General features: G+C 47.3%; 2 protein-coding genes across 4 annotated transcripts in view; one reads left to right on the top strand and one right to left on the bottom strand.

Moving 5' to 3' along the window:
- The window catches only part of TBC1D2 (TBC1 domain family member 2), a 43,626-nt gene extending 29,627 nt beyond the window's left edge, over nt 1-13,999 (bottom strand). The window contains exons 1-7 of one of the 3 annotated variants that reach the window (XM_054987078.1): nt 13,926-13,999; nt 12,408-12,563; nt 9,854-10,285; nt 5,658-5,781; nt 2,733-2,871; nt 1,361-1,497; nt 773-945 (exon numbers count right to left, since the gene is read on the bottom strand). In XM_054987078.1, coding sequence (XP_054843053.1) covers nt 773-945; nt 1,361-1,497; nt 2,733-2,871; nt 5,658-5,781; nt 9,854-10,264 — 984 coding nt within the window. In that variant the 5' untranslated portion in view covers nt 10,265-10,285; nt 12,408-12,563; nt 13,926-13,999. Of the gene's footprint in view, nt 1-772; nt 946-1,360; nt 1,498-2,732; nt 2,872-5,657; nt 5,782-9,853; nt 10,286-10,490; nt 10,545-12,407; nt 12,564-13,925 lie in introns of those variants that run through there. The other 2 variants (XM_054987079.1, XM_054987081.1) reach the window with 2 other exon arrangements.
- Nucleotides 14,000-15,108: 1,109 nt separating this feature from the next.
- ELP1 (elongator acetyltransferase complex subunit 1) overlaps nt 15,109-27,365 on the top strand; it is a 73,805-nt gene continuing 61,548 nt past the window's right edge. The window contains exons 1-8 of the mRNA XM_054986398.1: nt 15,109-15,189; nt 17,448-17,617; nt 18,212-18,364; nt 18,982-19,063; nt 20,262-20,342; nt 21,290-21,375; nt 24,815-24,914; nt 26,804-26,894. Coding sequence (XP_054842373.1) covers nt 17,468-17,617; nt 18,212-18,364; nt 18,982-19,063; nt 20,262-20,342; nt 21,290-21,375; nt 24,815-24,914; nt 26,804-26,894 — 743 coding nt within the window. The 5' untranslated portion in view covers nt 15,109-15,189; nt 17,448-17,467. The remainder of the gene's footprint in view (nt 15,190-17,447; nt 17,618-18,211; nt 18,365-18,981; nt 19,064-20,261; nt 20,343-21,289; nt 21,376-24,814; nt 24,915-26,803; nt 26,895-27,365) is intronic.

The raw sequence follows: 27,365 nt of genomic DNA, 5'->3' as shown, positions 1-27,365 counted from the left end.
ACTCCGTTCCCCCGCATTCCCCCTGAAAAAAAGCCCTGGTTGTTTCACTGGGGAAATTAGCATGTGCCCATACTGGTACATGCGCAGCCCCCCATGAGGTAAACAGCACTTTCCCAGAGCCATCGCAGGTTGGGACAGCAGTGCTTAGAGGGTCTAAGGCCCTCTCACCACACAACATGGTCCCAAGCCAAACTGGTCCCCCTACACACCTGGGAAGCACAGAGATCACAGAACACCTCTGTGACCCAATCTGCAGACATATCCAGAAAAAGAATATTATGTAGTTAGGCCCTCCAGTCTGTATGTAAATTCGTATTTGTCTGTTTCTTGCCTCCATTCTTCCTCCTAGCCAGAAGGATAGTATATCTGCACTTGTGTCTCTGTGGCCCAGTAGCCAAAGTGTTCCTCCGTAAGTGTTCCTCCATTTCTTAAATAAAAGAAATAATCATCACTTTGTTTATTAGCAGGTAGGAGGCCTAAATCAATGAAGGGGGGGGGCACAGACCTGGGACCTAAGACAAATAGGAGGGAATTGGGCTCAGAGCAGACACGGGGCAACTTTTCTGACTGTCCTGTTAGGCCGTGCCTTTATCTTGTACCATCATGAATGGAGCTAACTCATTAATTGGGTGTATACTAGAAAATAATTTTTGTACCATATTTTGTCAGTAAACGAAGCCCACTTCAAAGGCCATAAAAGCTAATTTCTATGAGTTCAAAAACCGTGGATCAAGCCATGACAAACAAATACACATTTCAAGGATAGGCTTACCTTCTGGGATTTGACTTCTTCTGTGAGGACTAAAACCTGGTGCTTAAAGGAAGCAACTTTCTCCTGTCCTATCCCTTCAGCAAAGCGAGAGAAACCACTGTTCCCTTTTTTGCTTTTTCTAATAAAAGAAGGCTTCATCTTCAACTTTTCATCTTCTTGGGACTCTGTTCTGACTGAGGAGGAAACGAGCAGAGTTAAAGAATGGGTTACTCTTTTTGCCAGGAAAGAAATCAAACTGGTTTAAGATATATTGGGGATTGATTTTGAGGAAAGAATTCATATTTAAAGGCTTAATTCTCCAATCAATGACATTTATACCCCAAAAAATTATTCCACAAGAAAGGCCCATTGATTTCAAGGAGAGTTACTTTTAGGGAGATGTGCTTAGAACAGTAGAACAGTTTCCCCTAGTTTGTAGTTTTTCACCCTGTCTTCATCGGTTCAATCCAACTCACCACAATGGTGTTGTTTGCACCTCGTGACCCCCAAAAGAGATGCACAGAACGTTGACCGGGTACTGCTCAGTGCTGTGCTCTTTATATGAAAATGAAATGTGCTTTAAAAAAGGTGACGAAGAAGAAGACGCACCTGTTTCCTCGGCTTCTGCTTCCACGTGTTCTTCCTCAACTACATTTTCAAAAATTTCTTGGGTCTCCTCAAAATTAAACATACCGCCACACTCTCCTCGGTTCTGCCGGCCGCCACAAAGATTATGTACCGTGTTCCTGAAATCACAAAAACATCAGGAAAAGGGTCAGGAAGGAACTGCAACTGATTAAAAACAGGCTTAATTCTCACTGAGGAGGCAAACTTGTAGTTGGGCTGTAGTTATTTCAGATGGGTATGGAATACAAAAATACATATACAAAATACAAAAAGAATTCTAGCACAAGGAAAATTAAACAATAAGGAGAGAGGTTCTAGCTTAGTCTTCTTCCTGACACACTTGTGTTCTATGTGAAGACGTGGTTTTTTTAGTTTGTTTTTTGTATTTCCGCTATTCAATATCTTTTAAATTCACCCATATATAACAATATCCAACATACACATAACACCCAACACATTCACAGTCTGCTTCAGGGGTCTCCAGTCTTGCTGAAGCCATACTCACTTTGGGAATTTTGAGAACAGGTAGTGGGCACACTAACAAAATGGCTGCCATGGGGGAGTGGGACCAGTTATATAACGGCTCAAATTACAAACATTGAGAGGTTCCACACAATGTCAGCAGGTTCTAAGCCAAGCATGCTCCTATGACAGAGGCAACTATTTCTGAACGGGTGCTCCCTGCAGCCACAGAGGTCGCATCTCCTGGTTCCCTGAGAAGTAATTCCTCAGCCAGTGAGGTGTGGGAAAACCAGGAATGGTGCTTTGCTCTGGAGATAAGAAACTTTAGGTAAGAACCAAATGGATTCCAGGAAACACACTGGCAGGCATCATGATGCCCATAGACTCCAGAAAGGGTTGCCAGACAGAAATTAGCAACTGGTAGGATGGCTGGGGGTGGGGTCAAGGGGGTGTGCATCTGACATCAGCAGTGCTGCTACATTACTTCTGGGCAAAAGGCAGAAGTGGGAAAAGATAAAACCACAGAAGTGGTTTTACCATAGAGTTTCTGGCAATTCCTAGAGCTACCCTTTGTTGTGCCCAACACGTGATGTAGAGATATTGGCAATGGCAACATCGGTGCTTTTAATTTTACTGTTCTCCCAACCTTTGCTCCAAGTGGTGGTGGACAAGTGAGCAGAAGGCGTCCCACCATAGCCGGGAGACCTGGCAATCCTAGCTCCACACTTGGGATCACTGGCCTACTGAATGCATCTGACAAACTGAACTCTTGCCTTTAAAAACGCCTGGCATAATATGCTGACGGATCTTTGAGGTGCCACAAGAGTCTCTGTTGTTATCGGTAGAACAAACTAGCTACATTTCTGGAATTTCAGTATATGAAACCACGTACTGTATCTCAATCCACGGATGCTTGAGGGAGATGTTCTGAATAGACACAGAGGGCTGCGGAGCTGGTAGTGAGGCTGCCTTTATGCCAACCACATCGGTGGGAGTTTTCACAGGGGGCAAAAAGTCATGTTCTGCCTCAGCTAAAAAGAAAGATAAGAGAAATACATGATGGAGCTCAGGGTATGTTTTTTGGGACAGCGGCATGAGATGTAACTGATGCCTTATTTTTGTTTCTTGTTAAGCAAATGAAAGGCAAAAGCTTCATCAAACATAATGCCTATCTTTGGGTTTGCTTTACACTGTTGCTGTCCAGTGAGAGTCAGTGTGGTGGAGTGGCTAGAGGGTTAGACTAAGATCTGGGAGACCGAGGTTCGAATCCCCATTCTGCTGTGGAGGCTTGCTGGGTGACCTCGGGCCAACACACAGTATTAGCCTAGTCTACCTTGCAGGGTTTTTATGAGGATAAAATGGAGAGGGGGGGAATGTCGTAAGCCACTTTGCATCCCCACTAAGAAAGGAGGGGTATAACTGAGGAAATAAACAAACTTCGAGTGCAATAATTCTGCCCTCCTGGCAAGGTAGGTGCTTGAGAAATCAATCTTTGGCAGATTCTAATAACTCCTGGCTTTTATATTTTCAGAGGGAACAACACCATTCCTCCCACACCCCACATGCCTTTTTACAACACAAGATTTTTTTTTGTAATGGGTGTTTGAACTAAGAGTGCGATTAGAAACAGATCAAATCAATAGGCGTAGAGTGGAATTACTCTGATTAGGATTGTAGAATGGCTCCAGCATTTCAATTTTTAACTAGTATGAACTACAGATCTGGGCTTTTTCATCATGCCCAGCAAGATTTTTCTCTAACCCTCCTCCTCTCGCCCTTCTGCTTAATATCCCTTGTTTAGGCCCTTTCACACTTCCATTTTAACCTGGTGGGGCAGTTTAACAACGGGGGGGGGGGCAGTTTCAAACAGCATTTACTGTTAGTGAAACATATGTGAATCGCTGTGTCCATTTCAAATAGCGCCAATTTTTCTGGTGTAGGAAACATCTACTCCCTCTCTCCTGGGCCACCAAGGCTTTTGTGATTTTTTTAAAAAGGCACAAAAAATCACTATAGTGCTATAGCATTGTAAAGATAGGTATAGCAAATTCTCTGAATTCTGAACGTTCGTTTTTTAAAAAGTAAATCTATAGTCTCTTCCATTTTTCAAATATAAGTAAAAAGGCATATCTCTACAATGAAATAGACCAGAGACTTAATTTTTTTAACTGAAAGCTAGGACTTCAGAGAACCTTTACACCTATTGTTACAACACTATAGCGCTGATCTATATATATTCAAAAAATAATGTCTTGGAATTGGGCAGGAAAATAAAAAGAGGCAGCACTACCGGAAATGCTATAGACATTTCAAACTACTCCACAGTGAATGGGAGGGCACAGAAAAATTGAGAATGGGAAAAAAACATTTTTTTAAAAAAAGGCTCAACCCCACATTGCAACTGAGACACAAACAGCTGCCTGAAAAGGTTCTATTAGCAACTGGTAGCCAAACTGGTTGTGTCTGAAACAGCACCAAAAAATCCACTAGCAACTAGCAGCCAAAATGGTTTATAAAGGCTGTGTGAAAGGGGACCGTTTGACTCGTAGTTGTTTTAATCAAGATTTTGTTTTCTCCAATGAGCCAACTTGGCTGCAGGCATTTTTCTGTCCTCTTCACCTACCCCAGTCCACCCTAGCTGGTGAATTTATTTATTTATTTTATTTTTAACCCACCCTCCCCGCAAGCAGGCTCAGGGCGAGGTACAACATTGATTAAAATACAGCTTAAAATCAATTATAAAAACAGATGAAAACAGATAAAATACTGTGCCCCTTTCAGGGCAAACAGAGGGAGTGGACTCTCCATACCCCTTGTAGAGGGGACCGGTGGAAGGCTCGGCAATGATGGGCTAAAATCAGCCTCCACCATATGCCTGGTGGTTTTGTTCATATGACAGTGAACACAGATGGGTGGTGCAGTTTTTGTACTGCTCAAGAGTGGGAAGTGGGATCACACCCTCTCTAGGGAACTCTATCCACTTCAATAGAGACTGGGAGTGGACTGGGAAATGGACTGGGGAGTGAAAACGGTCCTGGAGCAAGCCAAGCTGAGGGACCCTACGGGACTGCAAGCCAGCACTGCAGGGGTCACTCAGCTCAGCCGTGCAAACAGCAGGCATTAGCATATGTCTGTTTGTAAGGAAAATTGCTTCTTCCTGGAAAATGACTGCTTAAAATCACAACTGGTGAACTGATACCAATTACCATTGCTGATGTAGGGTCTAAAACCCTTGAGGTGATGCCTGGGCCTTGGCCTTGCTCGCTCCTGTCCATCCGTGATCCTCTAGGGCAGTGGCCCAGCAGGAAACTTCCCTGTGAGTTAAATGGCCAATCTACCCCAGAGGCCTACGAGTCATGGCTTAGTCCGTGGGATCCTTATTCCCCTCACCTAAATCTGAGGGACGGAGATTATGCATCTTGGGCCTACACATACTGAACTCTGTTACAACTTTGACATGGTCAGATGTGACAACGGCAGGCGAGTCCAAGGGCGGGGCTTGTGCACGGAAGGAGAGATGGGTGGAGCAGGCAGGGCTCCGTGTCACATCTGCAACGGAGCACGTACATTGCAATCCCATAAGGGATGAAGAATAAAAGTATCGGCAGGGGGTTGTCAGTCATGTTACACAAAGGCAAAAACATAAATAATGTCCCAACTAAAAGAACTGGCAATTTTTTTTGATAAAGAACAGTGTACGGGAGAGGAACTCAAGTTCCAGGCCAATTTCTTTATCTGACCATGGTGATCTAGAGAGGAGAATCTAACCTCCTCTTGCGGCGGGGGGGGGGGGGGGAGTCTAATTGTTATTACTTACAGTAGCTAAACTCAGTTTCATTCACAGCATCCTCTACCAAACGCCAAGGCTGGTTATTACAAAACTCCCAACGCTTGATCTGTAACTGCTGCAGCCAGTACATCATGGCTTGTTTGTTGACAGCCTGTAGTTAATTTTTTTAAAAAAATTAAAGAGGTCTGATCATGATCTTTGTCATTCAAGTTTCACCAACAAATTCTGCCACAGCTGGGGTCTCCCTTGGCCTGCCTGATGTGGTTAGGAGGCTGGCGCCCACTCTCCTGGCATTTCACAAACTGTACAAAATGGAATTATCCCGGAGGGCTCTTTTTGCATAGGGAGGAGAGCTGTACTGTAAAGAAATAGTTCATAGAGACACTTTGGTAAAGGGACTGTGGACTATACTACTATGTATCTACCGGGTAGATTCTGTGCTGTTTAATACATCATATTTAATTGCTTATGCTTTGTTTCAGGTCTGTATCAAATTCTGCTTGTATTCAAATTTCTGGAATCCATACCCTATTGCACTGTTTACTGAACATCCCAGCCGTTAATCATATTGACTTACACTCTGTAATCTGCCTTGATTCTTAGTGAGAATGGCGGACAATAAATAACAATAACAATAAATAAACAATAACAATAAATAAACAATAACAATAAATAACACAAATACGATTTTTTAAAAAGTAATTGGGTAGCCTGATCTTGGGCCTCTTATGATGGGTAAGGAAAAGGCGGCATTCAGGAAGCTGCCTTGGCTTCCTCTAAAAGCTGAAGGCCTCCCTCATGATAAACCGTAATTTCCTGAAAACCACAACAATCTTTCTCATCAGAATGAATCAGAACATTTTATAAGGGGAAGCCGGAAATTCTGCTGATAACATGATCAAACTATTCCGTGTCCCTGAGCTTTGCCAATAACTGAAAAGCCAAAAGTATCCGAAAGATCAGTGTTTAAACTTGGCTGTATGCTGGCAAAAATATATATAACTAATGAATTTAACTTCATTTATTGCCTGCCGTCAAGATTCAAGGCACATTACAGAATTAGAAAACAATGCAATAAACATAATGTAACATATATAATAAATTTTTTCCTCATACATTAAAACGACAACCTTACCCCCTATATTAAAAACACCTTCCTGAACAACACCATTTTACTGTAACTTTGTTCCGTTTTATAAAAATACTAAGATTTATTAATCCTCTTTTCGCCCTCTGAAATTCTTCAGTTACGAACTGTGGAAGAAGATCTAAGGGGAGAAGACTGGATTCCTGGTAACTGGAAACCCAGCTCCAGGGCTTTTTTTCAGCTGGAACGTGGGGGAACGGAGTTCCGGAACCTCTTGAAAATGGTCACATGGCTGGTGGCCCCGCCCCCTGATCTCCAGACAGAGGGGAGTTGAGATTGCCCTCCGCGCCTCTCAGCGGCGCGGAGGGCCATCTCAACTCCCCCCTGTCTGGAGATCAGGGGGCGGGGCCACCAGCCACGTGACCATTTTCTCCGAGGGCAACCCACTGAGTTCCACCACCTTTCTCTCCCAGAAAAAAAGCCCTGCCCAGCTCTAAAGCTGGTGAAGCTAAGTAAACCACCCGAGGGAATCCAGATTTCTTGGTGCTTTCCTGGCAGCGATACTAAGAAGGCTAAAACTAGTATTCATTGAACATTTAATAATTTCCCCCAGAAACAGATTTACTTCTATAAATACTCCCAGTGCCTTCATAAAGCTGTCAATAGCTATAGGAGCGTAAAGAGAGAGGATGTCTTCTAGAACACATTTCCAGTTCATGTTAGGTGACAAAAGGATAAGAAATTGGCAGCGGGGGTGGGGGGGCGGTTTGCAAAACCTTGGGGTGACAGAAGACAGGATACTAGAAAAAAGGGAGAAGGGAGACCCCTGCAAGCTGTTAAACAAGGGTAGTTGCATGCGCCACTTAATACACCTGGTTTGACTGCAGTTGGGGGCGAAGGGGAAATTCCTGAGGAACACGGCTGCCACAAAACATCACTTGCTTTACTGTTTTGTGCTGCCGATATTTTTGGGGGGAAGGTAGTGGTTGTATTTATTGATAGAGTTAACATGTTAAATGACAGGGGCTGCTACTGAGCAGAAAGTGAGCAGACAAGAACATCCGAAATAAAGAAATGGTGCTGCCGTGAGGGGGGGGGGGGTTAAGCGTGGACTCGGTCCCCCACGCCTGCCTTGCAACAGAGACCTGAACAAAAAGCAAGATTGTAATGATTCTGGGAGTCCCGTTTGGGTTAAAAGTAACATGTATTTCTTAACAGTACTGTCTCTCTAGGGGAATGTGAAGAAGACGGCCACTCTTTCACCAGCCCCATTTCACTGCTGCTCCAGACTGATATAACATTTGATTTATTTACTACCCTTCAGAACAACAATGCCCACTCAGAGCAGTTTACGAATTGTGTATTATCCCCACAACAATAATCACCCTGTGAGGTGAGTGGGGCTGAGAGAGCTCTGAGAGAGCTGTGACTGACCCAAGGTCACCCATGTGGCTTCAAGTGGAGGAGTGGGGACTCAAACCCAGTTCTCCAGATCAGAGTCCTGCCACTCTTAACCACTATACCAATACTGAGTTGCTGGGGCTCCCTGAAATTTCCTCCTCGTTCTTTCACGTAGTGTAGAGGAAGTGGATTGAGAGAAATTTTTCTCCCTCTCCCATAATTCCTACAACCTGAGGACACGCAGGAAACTGATTAACAGTCATTTAAAGAAGCACTTTGGGTAGCTGACGTGTAGAACTCACTCCTACAAGATGCGGCTTAGACAGAGTTAATAAGGAGATGGAGAAATGTATGGACATTATAGGATGCGCCTACCATGGTAGCGGGCTGTGACCTTCAGATTCAGAGGAAGAATGATTATCAGATGAGGAGGAGCAGTCAGTAGGTGAAGCGGAAGGCTGTGGCTCAATGGCAGACCAACAGCTGTACATATGGAAGGTCCCAGATCCAACCCTCAACCTCTCCAGTTGAAAGGATCAGGTAGCAGATGATGGGAGAGATCTGAGACCCTGGTGAACCCTCACCAAGCAGTGTCGACAATTCCAATATGGAAGAACCATAAGGCAACATCATGTGTGTTGATCACAGTGTCTCCCGAGGAGAGGGAGGGAGAAGCAGGCAGCAGGGAATGTGAAAGGCCTCTGCCTGAACTCTTAAAGAGCCACTTGCCACTCGGAGCCAAGCTGCAAGTGACTTTTTTCACGTGGAGAACACTTGATTGTTTCTGCAAGTTTTCCTGGGAACTGAAGTCTGAGTGTCCTTCCCCTCTCTGTTAGAATCTCTGCCTGAAGAGCCAGAGAAAGCAGGAGACAGCAGCAGCGTTTGACAATCGTTCCTCCAGTCACAAGCCTGCTGGGCAAGAGGGCTCTCAACGATCGTTTGGGGGCAGGCAGCTGCTACTTTCTCCCTGGGCGTCTTGCTCTTGGGGAGCTGCTCTGGAGAAAGCCACCATATTGGTGAAGCTCCAGCTGCAGCGACAGCAGAAGAATCTGCTGCTGCTCTAACATGCCCTTCCCCTGCTCCTGAGCTCCTGGAGAAAAACTGGAATGAGGATATGTTAGAGCAGCAGCAGATTCTTCCGCTGTTGCTGCGGCTGGAGCTTCACCGATACGGCGGCTTTCTCCAGAGCAGCTTCCCGGGAGAAGGACGCCCAGGGAGAAAGTAGCAGCTGCCCACCCCCAAACGATCGTTGGGAGTCCTCTTGACCAGCAGGCTTGTGACTGGAGGAACGATTTGCGATTCTAACAGAGAGGGGAAGGACACTCGGACTCCACTTCCCAGGAAAACTTGCGAGAACAATCAAGTGTTCTCCACGTGAAAAAAGTCACTTGTAGCTTGGCTCTCAGAGTAGCCAGTAATGACAGACTGGGTGGACTCAAAAGGCAGCCGCTGCAGGTGTTGCTGTGAGGGCTACGGCCAGTAGACCCTGGGTATGGGCTTCTTCGTGGCATCTGACCGGCCATTGTTTGGAACAGGACGCTGAACTGTTGGTCTGACCCAGCACTGCAGCTTTTCTGTTTGCTTTGGTCAGACGTGAGTAGCGCGAGTAGCGATATCTGTCAAATCATTAGTTCAAGACTTTCCTTCAAGGCTCAGGTGCTGCCATATATCATTGACCACGAGTCACTTGGTTACTCAGCTCCTCCCCACCCCAACGAAACCTTATTTCACATACCTTGAGGATGAATTCTTTGCGGGGGGTCCTGATTTCAAAAACTCCCACATCCGCTCCAGCCTTGATATCAAAGCTAGCACTGGAGATATCGATGCTCCCCAAAGGGTTAACATCTTGGGCAGTCCTGTAGTAAAGCAAATGGCATTTGTTCTCCTCGTAAAAGAACCAGCGGGACTTCCAGACCTTGATTGGTGCTTTCCCTGAACATTTGTTTAAGTAGCCACAAAGTGTCTTCCTGGGAGCTTCTTTGCCAGGTTTCAGACAAACATTTTCCAAACTGTCATGGCATGAGGGCACCGCTTCCTCGAGGGCACAGTTTTCTCCACTTCTAGTGTCTGCCTCCTTTTCCTTTTCTAACGTACTTGAAGTTCTAGGCACAGCGGAATCTTGATTCCCAGAATCTGGTTCCATATTCTCCCACAGGGCAGTTTTCTTGTTATTGAAATGCAAATGCCAAAAAAGAAAATTAAAAAAAAGTTTAATGGACAAACTCCCACATGTACATGCAATGGGAGCAAGGATTTTTCTAAGAAATAGTTACTGAAAATTAAGCTTCTACAGCCATGTGATTAACAGATTTCTGCGTCCAAGCCCCAAACACAAACAAAAATTCTCCTGCACACAATCCCCAGCTTACCAGGTGCCACAGAGTAGATTGTGCATCAACTAGGAGACCTAGGAAAAGACTGAAAAAAAGATTTGCTCTAGTTGTGTTTGTGTTTTTTAAAGATGTTTTTTTTCATTAAGACTATTCTCTGTGCAGCTTAGCTGATAGCTTGGGGGAGACATGTGGGGGTGCCCTCAAGTCATAGCTGACTTATGGCAATCCGGGGGGGGGGGGGTTGCCTGCCTCTGCAACCCTGGTCTTCCTTGGAAGTCTCCCATCCAATTACTAACCAAGGTCAGCCCTGCTTAGCTTCTGAGATCTAAGATCAGGCTCACCTGGGCTATCCAGGTCAGAGAGACATAGTTCAAGATATTTTTCATTACTCAAAAACAGCTATTATGAAACAAAAGGTTGGCAACCACCCCACATCTACCTGCAGTTTCCCCCCCCCCCCACATCTATCCATAGGGTCTAATTATGCCCCTTATTCAGTCTTACAGTATTATTTGCATACAACCTGCCTTAAATCTGGTTCTATTCGGGTTCTCAGGTGGAGCTAAAGGGGACAGAAAGTCCCTATCCCACCCATTAAGGTTGCCAACCTCCAAGTGGTGCCTGGAGGACTTCCAGAATTACAACTGATCTCCAGCGAACAGAAATCACTACCCCCGGCGAAAATGGCTGCTCCAGAGGGTGGACTCTATGGCACGATATCCCACTGAGGCCCCTCCCTTCCTCAAATACCATCTTCCACAAGGACCCATCCTGAAATCTCCAGGAATTTCCCAACTAAGAGTTGGCAACCCTACCACCCACCAATTTTCTCCTCCTCCTCTACCACCATGGCTACACTTTCACAAGAGGAAGGACTCTTAAGGAACTGCTACACCATGTAAAGAGGCCTGCAAGGATGAGGAATACCTGCCCCAATGGAGGCGGCAGATAAAAGCATCACAGGGCAGAGCTCAGACAGAGACAGGTGGGCAGTAGATGTATAAAGTTTCCGGAGATTTTGAAGCCATGGGGGGGGGGGGGACAACTTTCCTTTTTACGGAAAAAATGAAATTTATAACTGTGCAATGCTACTTTCTGAGCAAACCTACACTTAATATTTACTGCTTTAACAACAAAAATACATTATTTATAACACAGCTAGTTAGCATTTAAAATTATATTACTTGGCATATTTATGGAATTTAAACATCTTGGATTTTGACAAGATAAATTGCAAATATATCCCTACTTGAGAGAGTGCTGAAAAATGCGGCACCCTCTGTGCCTTAGCCTAAGTATTTTAGATTTTTGCCATGGGACTGGCAGGCAAAATATAAAGGGTGAAAAAAGAAAACAATGTTTATAGCAAACAAAGAGAATATATTTTTTAAACAGCAACTGTCACTATAGGACTACCAGCATATTTGGATATGTAATGTGCAAACACTGAGCTCTTAAACAATGAATTACCAAGCTGATTATAGCATATTCTTTAATCATAACCTGGAAAAGATGTTGCATATGTTGACATAGGAGTTATTATCTAAGATCACAGACTGTTTTACACAAAATTTTCTTACACAAAAATTTTACCTTGTACAGCATTTTACAAAGGATTTGTTTAATGCGCCCCAATAATTCCCAATTTTTCCCCTGGAAAAAGAAATAAAAGGGAGGGGAGGGAATATGACCAACAGGGGGTGAAATTTAAAAATTAGAAAAAAGTCCTGGGAGGAAACTTCCCCCCCACTCCAAAATTTTCCAAGCCTTTCTCTCTAGTGAGCAGAGGTGGGGATAGCAGTAGCATCAATAGCTGAGCAAACACTGGCCAGCCTGGGGAACATCTGTCACACCAGCCCTGTTGTGTGGGCCCCTGTTGGGGGGAGGTGAGGCAAGCACACACAAGAGACAAGCCTGATTCAGGAGAAGAAGGTAGAAGTGCTACATGCTGACCTCTTGAGCTTTTCTTTTTCAATAGCAGACGTTGGTCGCAGTGTGGCAGACGCCAGGTCAGCAGATCTGGTTCAGGCTAGAAAAATGGCACGGAGAAAAGCCGTCCACTTCTCCCTAAGTGACAGCTGAGATCTGAATCACGGTTCCACCTGACTTCTATTTAATAAAAAAACAAAATCAAGAGCCCTATTGCTCCCCGTGTTGAGGGCCTGGGGGTTGCACCCTCCGCAATTAAGAGACATGAGCCGGTGGAGAAAAGTGCCGGGAGGCTCACGCTATTGACCTGCTGGCAACCTGGTTTCTACCTCCCTGAGTTCGTTCTACGGCAGAATTTCCGTTTTCCCAAAATCGGTTTGAACCCAGCGTGTAGGCAGCAGAGTCTACACAGGGCTGTTTATTAGCTAGTTGGCACACAGACCAGTTCTGAGAATCAGAGTTGCCAGCTTTCCGGCAGGGTTCATTTGTGTGTATGCAGTCCTTCAGAGCCTGGTTGCCAACTCGCCAGGCGGCACACCCCTTTCTACTGGTCTGCTCTGGGGTCAGTGTGCAGAAACCAGCTGGCAAATGTGTGGGTAAACCCTGTGGCCTGCAAAAGCCTGCAAATAGAGCTGTTTAAAAGCACAGTTACTCATAAAAAGTTTGGCAAACACATGCCCCATAAAGAAGAAACGGGCAGGGCAGCTGCCTTTGCACGCACAAGGGCCTTGATCAAGCCCCTGGTTCCTCAACAGGGCTGAGGAAGACCTGGGTGGGAGACTAGGGTTGCCAGCTCCAAGTTGGGAAATTCCTGGAGATCTAGGGGGTGAAACCTGGAGAAAGTGGGGGGAAAGTGAGGGAAAAGACCCTGGCATGGTATAAAGCCATAGAGCCCCCCCCCCAAAGTAGCCATTTTCTCCAGGTGAACTGATCTCTGTGTAATTCCGGGAGATCTCCAGCCACTACCTGGAGGCTGGCAACGCTAGTCGGAGACCCTGCGGAGCAGCTTGCCAAGAGCACGGCAAAGGGCACGGCGGGCCAGCCGTGCGCGCCTTGCTGAAAGCCACTTCCCCCCTCCCTCGAAGCAGCCCCAATTGCCCTCGGCGAGGTCAGCTAGGAAGCTCAGCGGGGCGGCCCCCGAGGGAGCCTGCGAAGGGGCGGGCGCCTCGCCTCTGCCGCTCTCTTGCCTTGGGACCCCCGCCCGGAGGGGTCGCCACGAGTCGGCTGCGGCTGGGCGGCCCCGACTTCTTCTGCCTCCCCCTGGGCCCGGAGGCGCAGCAGCAGCACCGCCCGGCAGCGAAGGCGCTGCCCGGCCACATGGTCCTGCTCCGGGGGCTCCCCGCGCTCGGCTCCCCGCTGCACGCAGCGCCCCTCGAGACCTCGCCCCGGGCGTGCGCGGGCAAGAGGCGGGCGGCCTCCCCCGCAGGGCTGGGGGGCGGCTCCGAGGGAGGGAGGGAGGCGGCGGGGACCCCGAGGCGGCCCTCCTGCAAAGACCCGGCCGAGGGCGGCGGCGGCTCCCGGGCGGCAGGAAGCCGCTCTTACCTGGGCTCGCCCCCCGGCGCCGGCAGCCCCGCTCCGCTTCCTGCTCGGCCGGCTGCGCTCTCCCGGGCCCGGCGGCCGGCGGTTTCCTGGGCGCCCGGGGGCGGGCCGGGCCGTGCCAGGCGGCGGACAGGAGGCGGCGCCCTGCCCGCCTCGCCTGCAAGGGGCCGTGCCGAGCGCGGGGGCAAAGGCGGGCCCGCGTTTCTTTTGCAATGGCATCCGTGGCGCCCCTTCTGCCCAGCCGGCTTTCAAGCCTCCCCCATTATTTCCAGCGGGCAATCCGGTCATTCCTCTTAATGCCGCTCCGGCTGCAAAGGCGTGACCTTGATGTAGGGCTGCCAGCCTCCAGGTAGTGGCTGGAGATCCCCCGGAATTACAACTGGTCTCCAGGCCACAGAGATCAGTTCACCTGGAGAAAATGGCTACTTTGGGGGGGGGGACTCTATGGAAATCTGCCATGCCAAGGTCCTTTCCCTCCCCAAACCCCACTTTCTCCAGGTTTCTCCCCCCAGATCTCCAGGAATTTCCTAACTTGGAGCTGGCGACCTGATTCCTACCCAGGAAAGGTGAAGTGAGCTGAAATCAGAGGGTGCCAAATCCCCCCCCCCGCCCCCGTCCTTCTCCCATGACATTTCGGTCGCTCAGCGAGTAGGGGCGGACTATATACATGACATCAGTAAATAAATGTTCATAAATAGACAGACAGACATCATGATCTCACTGAGGAGTAGGGGGAGGTAATTATTGATCGATCGATTAGATTTTTAGCCCGCCCTCCCGGCAAGCAGGCTCAGGGCGGGTTATAAAGGTGGCTTTCATACATTGCGCAGGGGGTTGGACTAGATGACCCTAAAGATCCCTTCCAATTCCATGATATAAATGCTTTGAGATAAATAAAACCACTCCCCCCCCAATAAAAAATCCAAGCAGGTTCCCACCCCCCTTTCCCCCCCCCTTGCTGAAGGAAGAGAAGTTCTCCACCGCAAGGCGACTCAGAACAGACGAGCAAATCTCTTGATAAACTTTCCCACTCCTTAAGGATGAGAGAGTTTCCCACGGAGCATGCGCCGTCTGTACGCCGGCTTCTGCCTTGGCCCGGCTTCGCGTTCAGCCCCGCCGTGAGCAGGCGTCCTCCGTTCCGCCCATACCCGACTTCGGCTTCAGAGTTCCACTGGGCATGCTCCGTGCTTGCCTCGCCCGCACGGTGCCTTGAACATGGCAGGCGCGCAGAGGCGGCCTTGAGGAGCTGCGCCTGACGCCTCCTGGGGTGAGTGAGCTTGGGTGGGGGCCGGGTGGCGGAGGAGGCGCGTCTTGTACGAAATGGCGAGGCCGTTCTTTGTAAAAGGCCCCGCTCTCCTCTGGGTGACCCAGCCCAGCCTTTTGAGCGAGTTTCCAAACCCGTAACAACAACGGGTTGATTTTACTTCTGAACCTTTGACTGGGAAATAGGAAAGAGTCCAGTAGCACCTTTAAGACTAACCAACTTTATTGTGGCATAAGCTTTCGAGAACCACAGCTCTCTTTGTCAGATGCAACCGTCAGGTTGCATCTGACGAAGAGAGCTGTGGTTCTCGAAAGCTTATGCTACAATAAAGTTGCATCTGACGAACAGAGCTGTGGTTCTCGAAAGCTTATGCTACAATAAAGTTGCATCTGACAAAGAGAGCTGTGGTTCTCGAAAGCTTAAAGTTGCATCTGATGAAGAGAGCTGTGGTTCTCGAAAGCTTATGCTACAATAAAGTGGCATCTGACGAAGAGAGCTGTGGTTCTCGAAAGCTTATGCTACAATAAAGTTGGTTAGTCTTAAAGGGGCTCCTGGACTCTTGACTGTTTTGCAACTACAGTCTAACATGGCTAACTCCTCTAGATCTTTGACTGCGAAGGAATTTTACCAAAGGAAGCAGCCACTGATGTAGAGATGAAAGTATGGTTTTGCCTGCTGGATTTCTGCCTGTCAGGCAAGTCTAGTTGTTTATAGAGCATTGTGATCCTGCCCTCCTCCCAAGGAGCTCAGGTGATGTACATGATTCTCCCTTCTGCCATTTCATCCTCACAACAACAACCCTGTAGGGTAGGTTAAGCTGAGAGAGAACGATAGTCTCACGGCCACCCAGTGGGTTTCCGTGGCAGAGTGGGGATTTGAACTTGAGTCTCCTGGTCCTAGTCTAGTGCCAGAACTACTGTTCCACACTGGCTCTAATAAAGCCAAAGACAGACTGCGAAATAGCTCAGGAGCACAGCCTGTTGAAAGATCCCCTCCAATGGGTCAGTGAGCCAGCGCTGCAGGCGCCGCTGAGCTCTGACCCAGCCAGGCGAAGGCGACTGGTGATTGGTCGTTGTTGCCCCCGAAAGGTCTGAGCCAAGTGATCTCGACAATGTGCTGGCAGAGCTTCTGGGACTCGGTCCTGCTTGCTCCTGGCAGCCCTCCAGAGGCTCAGTAAATTAAAAGGCCATTCCACCCCAACTAAAGTTCCACGAATGTGGCCTTGAGGTGCCAGGCCAACACCTGGCACCCCTGGGACCTTTGAGGAGGGGGAAGGAGCGAAAGTGACGTCACTCTACATGTTGATGTCACATCCGGGTGAAAACCCTGACATGATGTCATTGTGTCAGCCCACACTAGAGTTCCTAGAGCTTTGGCTTACGCACTGGCGTCATGGCCAGGTTTTTTGCCAGGCTGTGACATCGACACACAGTAAAACACTGTTTCTGCTCCCCCACTGCTGTCTCCCAGGCACCAGAGACCAGGGGGAAGCAGGAGAATGTCCTCCCAAAGTGGCAACTGGCAGCCTAAGTGTGGCCACTAGAAACTTTAGCTGGCCTAGGAAAATATTGGGTCATGCAACTGGTGTTCTTAAAAGGACCATATGTTTCTACCAAGATCCTCCTTTTACCTATTTGTCATGTTGCCAACCCAGCCTCACTTCAAAGAGGTCAGGGTTGCCTTCCGGATGTGTTGATCTTTTTTTCCTGGAACAACAACACTATAAGGTAGGCTAGGCAGAGAGAGAGAGAGAGAGAGAGAGAAGGACCAGGCCACCTGTGGAGGATAGACTTTCCCAAGCCTAAAGCCTTCCTTTTCCCCGACAGTAACGAAGGTCACCCATTTTTTTATTTCAGTGAAAGCAAAGCATGGCTCTGGGGAGGGGTGCTATGGTGATGTGGCCCACAGTGACTGCAGCCATAGAAAATCAAGTCTGCTTTTACTGTTCAGGGATCTGAACAACTTCAACAACTTAAAATGTGACTTGATGTATTTTCTGATCCCTGAACTGTTACGATTCTAATAATTTTTCCCCAGTTTTTTCCATCACACCACTTTATTTGTTTACTTCTTAAATTTTTAACTTTTTGTACCCCCACCTATTATCTCGTTAAAAAGGCAGCTGAGAGCAGAAATCAAATAACATAAAAATGCTTCCAGCGTCATATTCACATGCCCACTTCTGTTTTCCATGTGCAGTCTGTGACTTTGGTTTGTTCTGAAGGCGGGGAGAGAAAACGGTTTTCTCCTACTTTTTACAGTTGTTTGTACTGAGGTCATCATGAGAAATCTAAAATTATTGAGGACACGGGAATGCCAGCTTGGCCAGGCTCTTGGAACTCCACAGGGTTTCTCCCTTCGCGTGGACCGTGGGACGTTATTAATCGGCTTAGAGCACGGAATTGCTGAACTGGATCCTGTCACGCAGGAGGTGAGGGACCCTACGTCTTTGTCAAGCTGTTCTAAAGCTGTTCTAAATCAAGGTTCCCAACCTTGTTGAGTCTGGAATTTTAAGAACACTGAGGGGGCAACACCTCAAAATGGCTGCCAGGGCAGGGAAGCCGGGACCAATCACTAAATATTGAGAGGTTCTGTGCCAACTGTTCTCCTACAGTGGAGGTGGCTGTTTCTGAATGGATGCTCCTCACAGACTCAAAGGTGAGGTCTCTTGGACTCATCTGAAGCATCTCTTCCTCCAGTGAAGTGGAGGGAAGCCAGGACTGGCTCTGCTTCCAGGAAGACGGAAGTGAGTGCCAGGAAACACATCAGTGGATGCCATATGGGGGACGGGGTTCAGTGTTCTGGCAACTGTCTCTCAAGCCATAGCTGTGGAACTCAAGTTGTGTGTTGACTGCATTTGCTTTTGTCTGTAATAATCACTTGGGTGCTTTCAAGGATTGGCTGAATGTAGGAATATTTAGGCATAAGACATGTGCAACTGGAGTAATTTCAAAAGATATGAATATTTTGGGGCACCAGAGGTGATTATTTCTCATGCACAGCCTTCGGTTTTGCCTGTTTACAGGTCACAAATGAAATTTCTCTGACAGCAGAGGGGTTTCTGCCAGAAGATGGAAGTGGACACATTGTGGGCATTGAGGATTTACCTGACCAAGAATCTGTCTGTGTGGCTACAGCCACGGGAGATGTTATCCTCTGCCACCTGAACACAAACCAGGTATGACAGGTGGTGCTACACAACCACTAGGGGTGCTAAAGGAAGACCAGAAATCTAACCAGTGACGGTGCAGATTCGAGACTGGCAGCATTCATAATAGTGGCCTTCACAAGAGTTTGAAGCTGCCTCCCTCTCCTCTTTGTTTTTAATGAAATGACTATTGGTTTCTTTAAATATATAGGGAATTAATATATACACTGTCACACGTGTATATTCAACCACACACACCTTGTAAGAAGCCGCAAGCTTCCATCACGTGTGTGCGTGGAACCAGATTAACTTAACCCTGTTTTTTCTTCTCTTAAAATAATAAAAAACTCCTTAGAATAAGGCTAGTCCATTTTGGACTCTAGCAGAATCCAGATGTGGGCCACAGTCATTAGTTAAAAGCCATTGATTTAGTTTTATCTGTGGTCACATTTAGGAATTTGGAAGTTGACGCCAAAAGGAATCGCATTATTCTGCTACACCGCAGCTGCGTCAGCTTTTTTTAGCATTGAGATGAGTGACGACGGAAGCTTCACCTGCTTAAGTTCAGTGTATGGCTGTTGCTAAAGCTGCAGCATCAGGGCCAGTGACAGAAGGTGGGCAACCCTGCTGTGCTTTCTCCTTTGCAGCTGGAGTGTGTTGGGAGCGTGGACAGCGGCCTAACAGCGATGAGCTGGAGTCCAGACCAAGAGCTTGTTCTCTTGGTGACAGGTACAGAGCAAAGTTTTCAAGCAGATTTGGTCTATCAACTTTCTTACCTTTTGGTCTAGAAGTGGGCGTTAGCGCTGGTTGCTTGAAAACCATGGTTTGCTAAACCAGCAATGCATGCTGCTTCCTTCTTCCTGATGAAAATTCCCCCCTCCTTTCTCTAGTATGCTTTAAACATAGTTTAACATTACAGGTGCCCCCAAACCACGTTCATCAGACAGGTTCTCTACTGAATTAGGGCTTCTTTCAAACTCTGGTTAAGAAAAGCAGGCTAGCTGTGTGCTGCCTGAGTATACTGAAGTGTTTATGAGAGAAATATAACCTGTGTGGAACCTGAACTGAGCATGTTTGTGAAAGGACACTCAGTCAGAGAAAGAGAGGCCGGCTGTGGGCTGCCTATATTTGAAGTATTTGTGAGAGGACTATTGAGTCTAGTGAAGGAGGCTAACTGTGTGTGAAGCCTTAGAAGAGATCTGTGTGAATGAGTTTATAGGAAGTAACTTTAAGAACTAAGAACTACTTTTATGAAACCGATACGCTTCTTGACTAAATAAAAGTTCATTTTGTTTTGTTATATCCCAGTGTAGCTGTCATTGCTTTATCCCATTCCTATCCTCAGGGCCACATAGAACCACGAAGGAGCCTGACGCTTAGGAACGTTACCAAAGGGAAAACTTAAATAAAATATCTTGGAATAATATATTCCTGGTGGCAGCAAACTACCCAGAGGGGTAAGGGAAAGATTAAAGGCAAAATCTACCCCAAAGAAAGTACAGGTCATAACAATGGTTGTCCTCAATAACTCTAAACTATATTTAAGGCAAACTGGACACGCAGGGAGGCAATTTATGCTGAAGCAAGATGGAGAAGAAGCGTATTTGTTCGGGACCAGCTCTGGGTTTGCAAACTAGGGTTTACAGAGAGTCAGCATTGTATCTGTGTTTGTAGGATTTAATTCTTCTTGTGTCATGGCAGTGTTCAAGTGGGCATTGTTCAGCTGTCATGTGTATATCTGTGTAGGAGTTTTGTTCCAAATTTCTTTTTTTATCTCTTGGGAGCATCTTCTTTAACAGCTGCCCTAATGCCACAGAGGCTGAAATTCTGTGTCCAATCAAGTAGGAAAAATAAGGTAAAAATCAGATTTTCAGCTGACCGAGAAAGTTTTGATTTTAAAATCCTGTTGCGTGTTTACCCCATGAAGGTCAGCAAACGCTCATCCTGATGACGAGGGACTTTGAGCCCATTATGGAAAGTCAGCTCCACCAAGATGACTTTGGAGAAGGTGAGTTGCTGTAGCAGATGCTGGAATTTTCACAAAATAGAAAACTCAGCTTTGGGAAAGCAAATAACATGCATAATATGGAGGACTGAATGCAAACAATAAATATGATACCAGGCAATGGCTGTTGCAGAGTTGTGGCCGTGCTGTTACGGAGATGCAAATTCAAACAATGAATATAAATGCAAGGATCCTACTTGTAGAATTCAAGATACTTGATCCAAAGGACAAGTTATGAGATTTAAGATTACATATATCCTTTTGTTGTACTTTGCTATATTCTCCAGCTCTGGCCGCCCTTTTTAAGTTTAGTACTCACGTGCAGAGTATCCTTGACAACAGCATAGGTATATATTGATAGCAGAGCAAAAGATGAAAGTCTGTCTTTCTCATTATTAAACACTGGTAGAGATATATCTTGTCAATGTGTATATATAAGACCACCAGAGCTATTGAAAATCCAGAAGTCCATTGATTACAATTCTTTACCTTGACTAATTACTGGACATCTAATTAATTATTAAAAATCAGATTGCCAGTATGTTGATCTTTTCCAGTCCTATTACCACAGTAGTTATAATCAGAGTATCTTGTACAATTTTTCTTCTGATACAGTCTTTGTAGTACCACAAGTTTACTGTCTTTTTTGTTATGAAAAGAAGAGTTGAGGGACTACAGTCTGAACTTCAGTAGAAATAACTTTTGTTTCAGAATCAAGATGTCTTATTTGCTTGAAAATTATATTGTCTGCTTCTAGGAGTTATAACTAAATAATGCAGCACATACAGTAGATAATGTGACGTTACAAGTGTTTGTTAAGCTTGTACAGAGGAATAGAAGAGAATGCTGGAAAAAACTGGGGGTAATTTGGGGCTATTTTGTGTCAGATTTAAAAAACAGCTACAGTATTTTAATTATATATATCATTAATTGGTTTACTTTACTCTTAGGGAAGTTTATTACTGTTGGTTGGGGCAAAAAGGAGACACAGTTCCATGGATCGGCAGGCAAGCAGGCTGCTCATGCAAAGCCAATGGTATGGTATCCATTCTAACAGCAATGTAAACCTGTGTCTTATGTAATGGAAATGTGTTTAAAAATATATGGTGACAAGAAGAAAGGGATATAAGAAAATACGCATATGGAAACTAGTAATGTCATAAGTAAGATTGTACGGTCAGTGTGGCAGACTGCTAAATACGGGCCTTGGGGTGGTTCAAATCCCTGCTCAATCATGAAGCTCAGGGCTTTTGTCCGCCAGAATGCAGCGGAACTGCGTTCTGTTACCTCTTAAAAATACCCACATGGGTATTTGGCTGTTTCAGCCATTTTGGGCCAGTTTCAACCCAATTTGGGCCCAAAAAAGCCAGGATCAGACCACTGCCAGGCAGGGGAGGGTTCACCCACCCAGCAGTGGCCAGTTCCAGGCCATTTTGGGCCCAATCTGGGCCGTTTTGGGCCCAATTTGGCCATTTGGGGCCCGTTTTGGCTCAATTCTGGCCCGAAACGGCCAGGATAGGGCTGCTGTCAGGCGGGGGAGGGTCCTGTTGCGTGGCAGCGGCCCGTTCCAGACCAGTTTGGGCCCGATCTGGGCCTTTTGGGGCCCGATTCGGCTATTTTGGGCCCATTTTGCCTCAATTCGGGCCCGAAATGGCCAGAATAGGGCTGCTGCCGGATGGGAGAGGCTTTCCCCATGCGGCGGCAGCCGATTCCAGGCCGATTTGGGTCCGATCTGGGCCACTTAGGGCCCATTTTGGCCATTTTGAGCATGTTTCGGCCCAATTCGGGCCCAAAGCCAGGATCAGACCATTGCCGGGCGGGGGAGGGTTCTCCCGCTCGGCAGCGGCCAGTTCCAGGCTGTTTCTGGCCTGTTTCAGCCATTTTGGGCCCATTTGGGCTCAATTCAGGCCTAAAATGGCCTGGATTGGGCTGCTATTGGGCTGCGGAGTGCTTTCCCGTGCAGCAGTGGCGTATTCCAGGCCAATTTGGATGCACATCGGGTCTCCTGTGGAGCACTCCTGGGGTGGCCATAGCCTGTGCAGTGATGTCACTTCCTGGAAGTGACGTCATCATATGGTCCCAGGAGTACATGCACATATTTTAAATCACTTATATTTAGTTACATGTGAAAAATGTTAAAGGCTCTTATTTTTGTTGAATGCACAATTACATTATCATCAAGATTGCATTTTTGTATCTATTTTCTAATATGTTGCCTGCATACAAAAATCAAAGCTCATCTCAAAGATTAAAACTCTTAAGAAAAATTTCTGTGTGACTTCCTGGAGAAGAGGAATACAAGGAACACACAAATATTTTGTGCTGAAAGATAGGGTTTGGGGACAAAGAACTTTTGGAGTTCTTTGACGCTGCTCAGATAAATTTTGTGAGCTAAGTAGCTCAAAGCTCTAGATGGGTAAAGATCTATTAATTTATTACAAATCCATATGCTGTAGAAGAACGGTGGGATGAAACTTTATTTGTGGTCATAGTATCAGCCTCTGCCACGCTCCAGAGCATCTAAATTCCTGGTCAAGAACTAGATTTATAGGAGGTCTGCTTACAGAGAGGATAAAGAATAACTCCATTCCTCACTTTCCCCTTGCACCCCACTAAAGAACTTCCAGAAAGTTCTGTTGCCGCCACCTCTGAACTCCTCCTGTGCCTGTAGGCTGATGGGGATCCAACTGGTCATTCTCATGAGTTCAGATTTGGCTCTAGTTCCTCCAGTTAGTGATTCTCATTATAAGAGTTCAAGGAGACTAAATACGAGGTGGAAAAGTAATTTTCTACTTCAATTTTAAAATAAGGAGCATCTGTTTTGTAAACTGACAACTCTGAAACTTGAGGGTATCATGACAATGAGTATATTTGGCATCTTCAAAGCATTAAAAAATAATTCAATTGGCTACAGTTTCTTTTGGTATGGTCTAAGTCCTTAGTGTAGAAGACCAGGAGTCCCCAAACCTGTTGAGCCTGTGCGCAGTTTTGGAATTTCGAGAAAGGGTGGTGGGCACCATCATAAAACGGCTGCCAGGGGAAGTATGACGATTTACAAAATAGCTACTCTGGGAGGGAGGTAGAATTGCCAGGGAAAGCCTGATGTCCAGTGGGAGGGTTTGAATGTGGGGATGTGGTGTGTGTGATGTCACCAATGTCACTACATCACTTCCAGGTACAACCCGTAGGTGACCATGGGTAGCTCTAGGAATCGCTGGAAGCTTGTTACAATATACCAGCATAGAGGCCAGCAGCGTTTTCTCCCACTGCTGCTCAGAGGCCAGACAACCACTGGGGGGGGCGGAGGGGGGGTGATGGCAGTCACAAAACATTTGAATATTCCAAGCAAAACATTGTCCTGTGATTTGGACAGCTGTTTGCAAAGGGGCACTCTGTACAGATCCAAAACTGATGCCTCCCGGGGTCTTCTGAAGCAGCATTTGCCAGCTTGTGCATCCTGACCCAAAAGTGGGCCATGAAGCCTGTGAATGGGGGCCCCAGGCTTTTCCTATTGTATAGATTTAGGCATGCTCTGTTTTTTTTTTAAGTGGGTCACCATTCCAAATAAACTTGGACTTGTGATTGCCAGGGCTTTTTTTCAGCTGGAATGCAGTGGAACGGAGTTCCGGCACCTCTTGAAAATGGTCACATGGCTGGTGGCCCTGCCCCCTGATCTCCAGACAGAGGGGAGTTGAGATTGCCCTCCATGCCGCTTGGCGGTGCGGAGGGCAATCTCAACTCCCCTCTGCCTGGAGATCAGGGGGCGGGGCCACCAGCCATGTGACCATTTTCTCCGAGGGCAACCCACTGAGTTCCACCACCTCTTCTCCCAGAAAAAAAGCCCTGGTGGTCACCATATCAAAAACCCTGAGGTAGAAGAAAGCAAGATAAGCAATTTGGGGAAAGAGGTGCTTTGGAGAAAAGGCAAGTGAGTGCAAGGAAACACATCAGCGGGCACCCTATGCTGGAGACAAGTCGAGGTTCTCTTTTCATGGAGAAAATTAAAGAAAGCGGAGAGTATCAAATTTCATTAATTCTTCTAACCAAGTTAGTGCAATCGTTTTTACAACGTATGCAAAAACATATGTAGTTGGCATCAACTGCCATGTTTTTAGACAACATTAGTAGTATGTACTTCATTAATATACTCACAAGTGCATAATTTTTATAAGTTTTAGCCTATAGATTTTGCTATAGAACAGGAAGCTGGCAACTGGCAGTTACGGGCAGAATCTACCCCTGAAAGGCTGCCAGCAGATATTGAAATTGAAGGGTTATGTGGGGCTACTGCTCCTTTCTCCTTCCCCTTTTATTTCAGACGCATCAGCCCCTTAATTTTCCAGCCTTCTTCATACTAAAAAGGGAGGGAGAGAGGAAGGGGAGCGGTAGCATGTATGGCTGCAGGGTAATCTTTCAAATGTCCCCTATTGCGCCTTGGTTAACAGGAAGTGAATATGTTCTTTTTTTCCCCCCAGGAAGTCCCACCTGCTTTGTCATGGGATGATCACAGACCTCGCATCACCTGGAGAGGAGATGGACAGTATTTTGCAGTGAGCGCTGTTTGCCCAGAGACAGGTTGGGATGAAGCTTAAAACAGTTAAATGTCACTTGCTGACAACTGGGTTGATTGAAGAGGATGAAAGTTGCAGGTTTTTTAAAGACTTTGCAATGTGTGTTTTGCCAGGATTAATTCATATGCCTATATGCTCCCACATGCACTGTGTATGCACAAGTCCCTGGGCTATGTGGTCGGTGTATACAGATATGGGCTGCCTCATTGACTCCCATGGATTTCTAAAGAACAAAGTAAATGGGCCATAATGTGGACCAGCTCAGAACCTGCAAAAAGTGATCCCACTCTAGACACACAGGAGTGAACCTACTTTCTTTCTCAAGCATAATATATGTGGCACATTTTATCCTCATGAGCCAGTGTGTGTAGCAGTTAGAGCAGGGGTGGGAAACGTCCAGCCCGCAGGCCGTATAAAGCCCGTGAAGTCATTTGGACAGGCCCACGGAGAGCGGTGGAGCTGCGGGCGACCCCCCGCCCCACTCCCACCCTTCCCCCCCGCTCCCACTTACCCACTTGGTGGGAGGCACACTCCTGCACCATGAGAGCAAGTGGTGGAGGCAGTGAAAGCAGGCTGCTCTTGCTGCTGTCGCAAGTAACCTGCATCTCTGGCGAAAGCAGCCTATGCCGCCGCAGCAAGAGCAAGTGGCAGCAGTGGGCATTAGCGCTGGCAACAGAGCTGTTGCTGCATGCGGGCCGCAGTGGTGGCGGCAGGGAGAAAGGGGACACAAGCACCCTTTCTCCCATGTGCGTGACGTCGGTCCCGGAAGTGACATCATGCGTGCGGGAGAAAGGGCCCTCCCCGCGTGGGACAACATAAAGTTGGCCCTTGGCGAGTAAAAGGTTCTCCACCCCTGAGTTAGAGTGTCAGACTAGCAACTGGGAAAACCAGGTTAAAATCCCCATTCTGCCGTGGAAGCTTGCTGGGTTACCTTGGACCAGTTGCACTGTAGCATCCTCGCAGGGTTGCTGTGAGGATAAAATGGGGAGAGGAGAAAATGGGGGAGAGGAGAAAGAATGGGTCCCCATTAGGGTTACCAGCAGAAAGTGTTTTGCCTCTTCAATGTTTGGAAATAGACATGGAAATGGAAAGCTTTTTCATGGCATGGAGGTAAACCACATCACCTGGTAAATAAACCTCCATTAAAGAGGGGGTGGAATATTCTTTTTTCTCCAAGTTTTTCTCCCACTGGAGAGAAAGGCAGGGCATGAATGAAGTTTATTTATTTATTTATTTGCTTAGATTTATAGTCCACCCTCCCCAACCAAGTGGGCTCAGGGAGGATATAAATAAATCCATTCTTTTCCCAATGAGCGCAGAGTACATAGTTCCTCTTCCACATTTTATCCTCATGACAGCCCTGTGAGAAAAGAGAGTGTGGGGGGGGGGGAAGTGAAGCATACTGGGAACAAGCTGCGCCCTGACAGCACTGCCAGCGCCTTCCGTCTCAGCAGGGAGGCAGTGCAGGGGCATTAGCCACGTCTGCCGCCTTCTCCCATGCTGCTGTACTTGTGCAGAGAACCAGTCCTGCATGCCAGTCAGAATTCTTTGGCATGCCCAGGGCTTTTTTTCTGGGGAAAGAGGTGGCGGAACTCAATGGGTTGCCCTTGGAGAAAATGGTCACATGGCTGGTGGCCCCGCCCCCTGATCTCCAGACAGAGGGGAGTTGAGATGGCCCTCCGCGCCGCTGAGCGGCGCGGAGGGCAATCTCAACTCCCCTCTGTCTGGAGAGCAGGGGGCAGGGCCACCAGCCATGTGACCATTTTCAAGAGGTTCCGGAACTCCGACTTCATGGATGGAGCCAAATATTCAACTCTGGAAGCTTAGGATGCTGTTCCCACAAGTCATCCCTGTGTTTGTTCTCTCTGCCCCCCACCCTTTCCAAATATGCAGGGGCTCGGAAAGTCCGAGTGTGGAGCCGAGAATTCGTGTTGCAGTCTACAAGTGAGCCTGTCCCTGGACTAGAACAAGCGCTTGCCTGGAAGTGAGTATGGAAGAGCTGCTGTTTGGAGCGCACAAGGACTCTTTGTGCGCTGCTAAAACTCAAAAAGTTCTGCCTCCTCATGTGCTTATTCACTTGGTAGCTCAGCAGAGCAATCCTATGTAGAGTTACTCCTGTCCGGGGTCTGAGTCCCAGCCCCCACACTTGCCAGGAGGGAGCAGTGGGAGGCAACCGGGAGGCAGTGGCCCTGCCACCCCAGCCAGCAACCAGGTCCAGAACCTGCCCACTCCAGGGGGAAGGGGCGAAAGGCCAAAGCCTCAGAGGGCTGGAGGGAGCAGGGAGAGACCAGCCAGTCCCACCCTCCAGGGGGAAGAGAGGGGGCTAAGCAGGACAGAGGAAAAGGGCCAAGGCAGGGGGAATAGGGACCCAGCAGCAGCTCAAACAGAGCCCTTACCAGCCAAGGAGGAGAAGCAGCCACTACAGCCCAGAGCCACACCCCGGCTAGAGGACAGC

The sequence above is a fragment of the Eublepharis macularius genome, chromosome 8 (assembly GCF_028583425.1).
Source record: "Eublepharis macularius isolate TG4126 chromosome 8, MPM_Emac_v1.0, whole genome shotgun sequence".
In the NCBI taxonomy this organism is placed as follows: Eukaryota; Metazoa; Chordata; class Lepidosauria; order Squamata; family Eublepharidae; genus Eublepharis; species Eublepharis macularius.
Note: the sequence above shows the minus strand (reverse complement) of the source record. Positions and strands in the feature narration are given on the sequence as shown.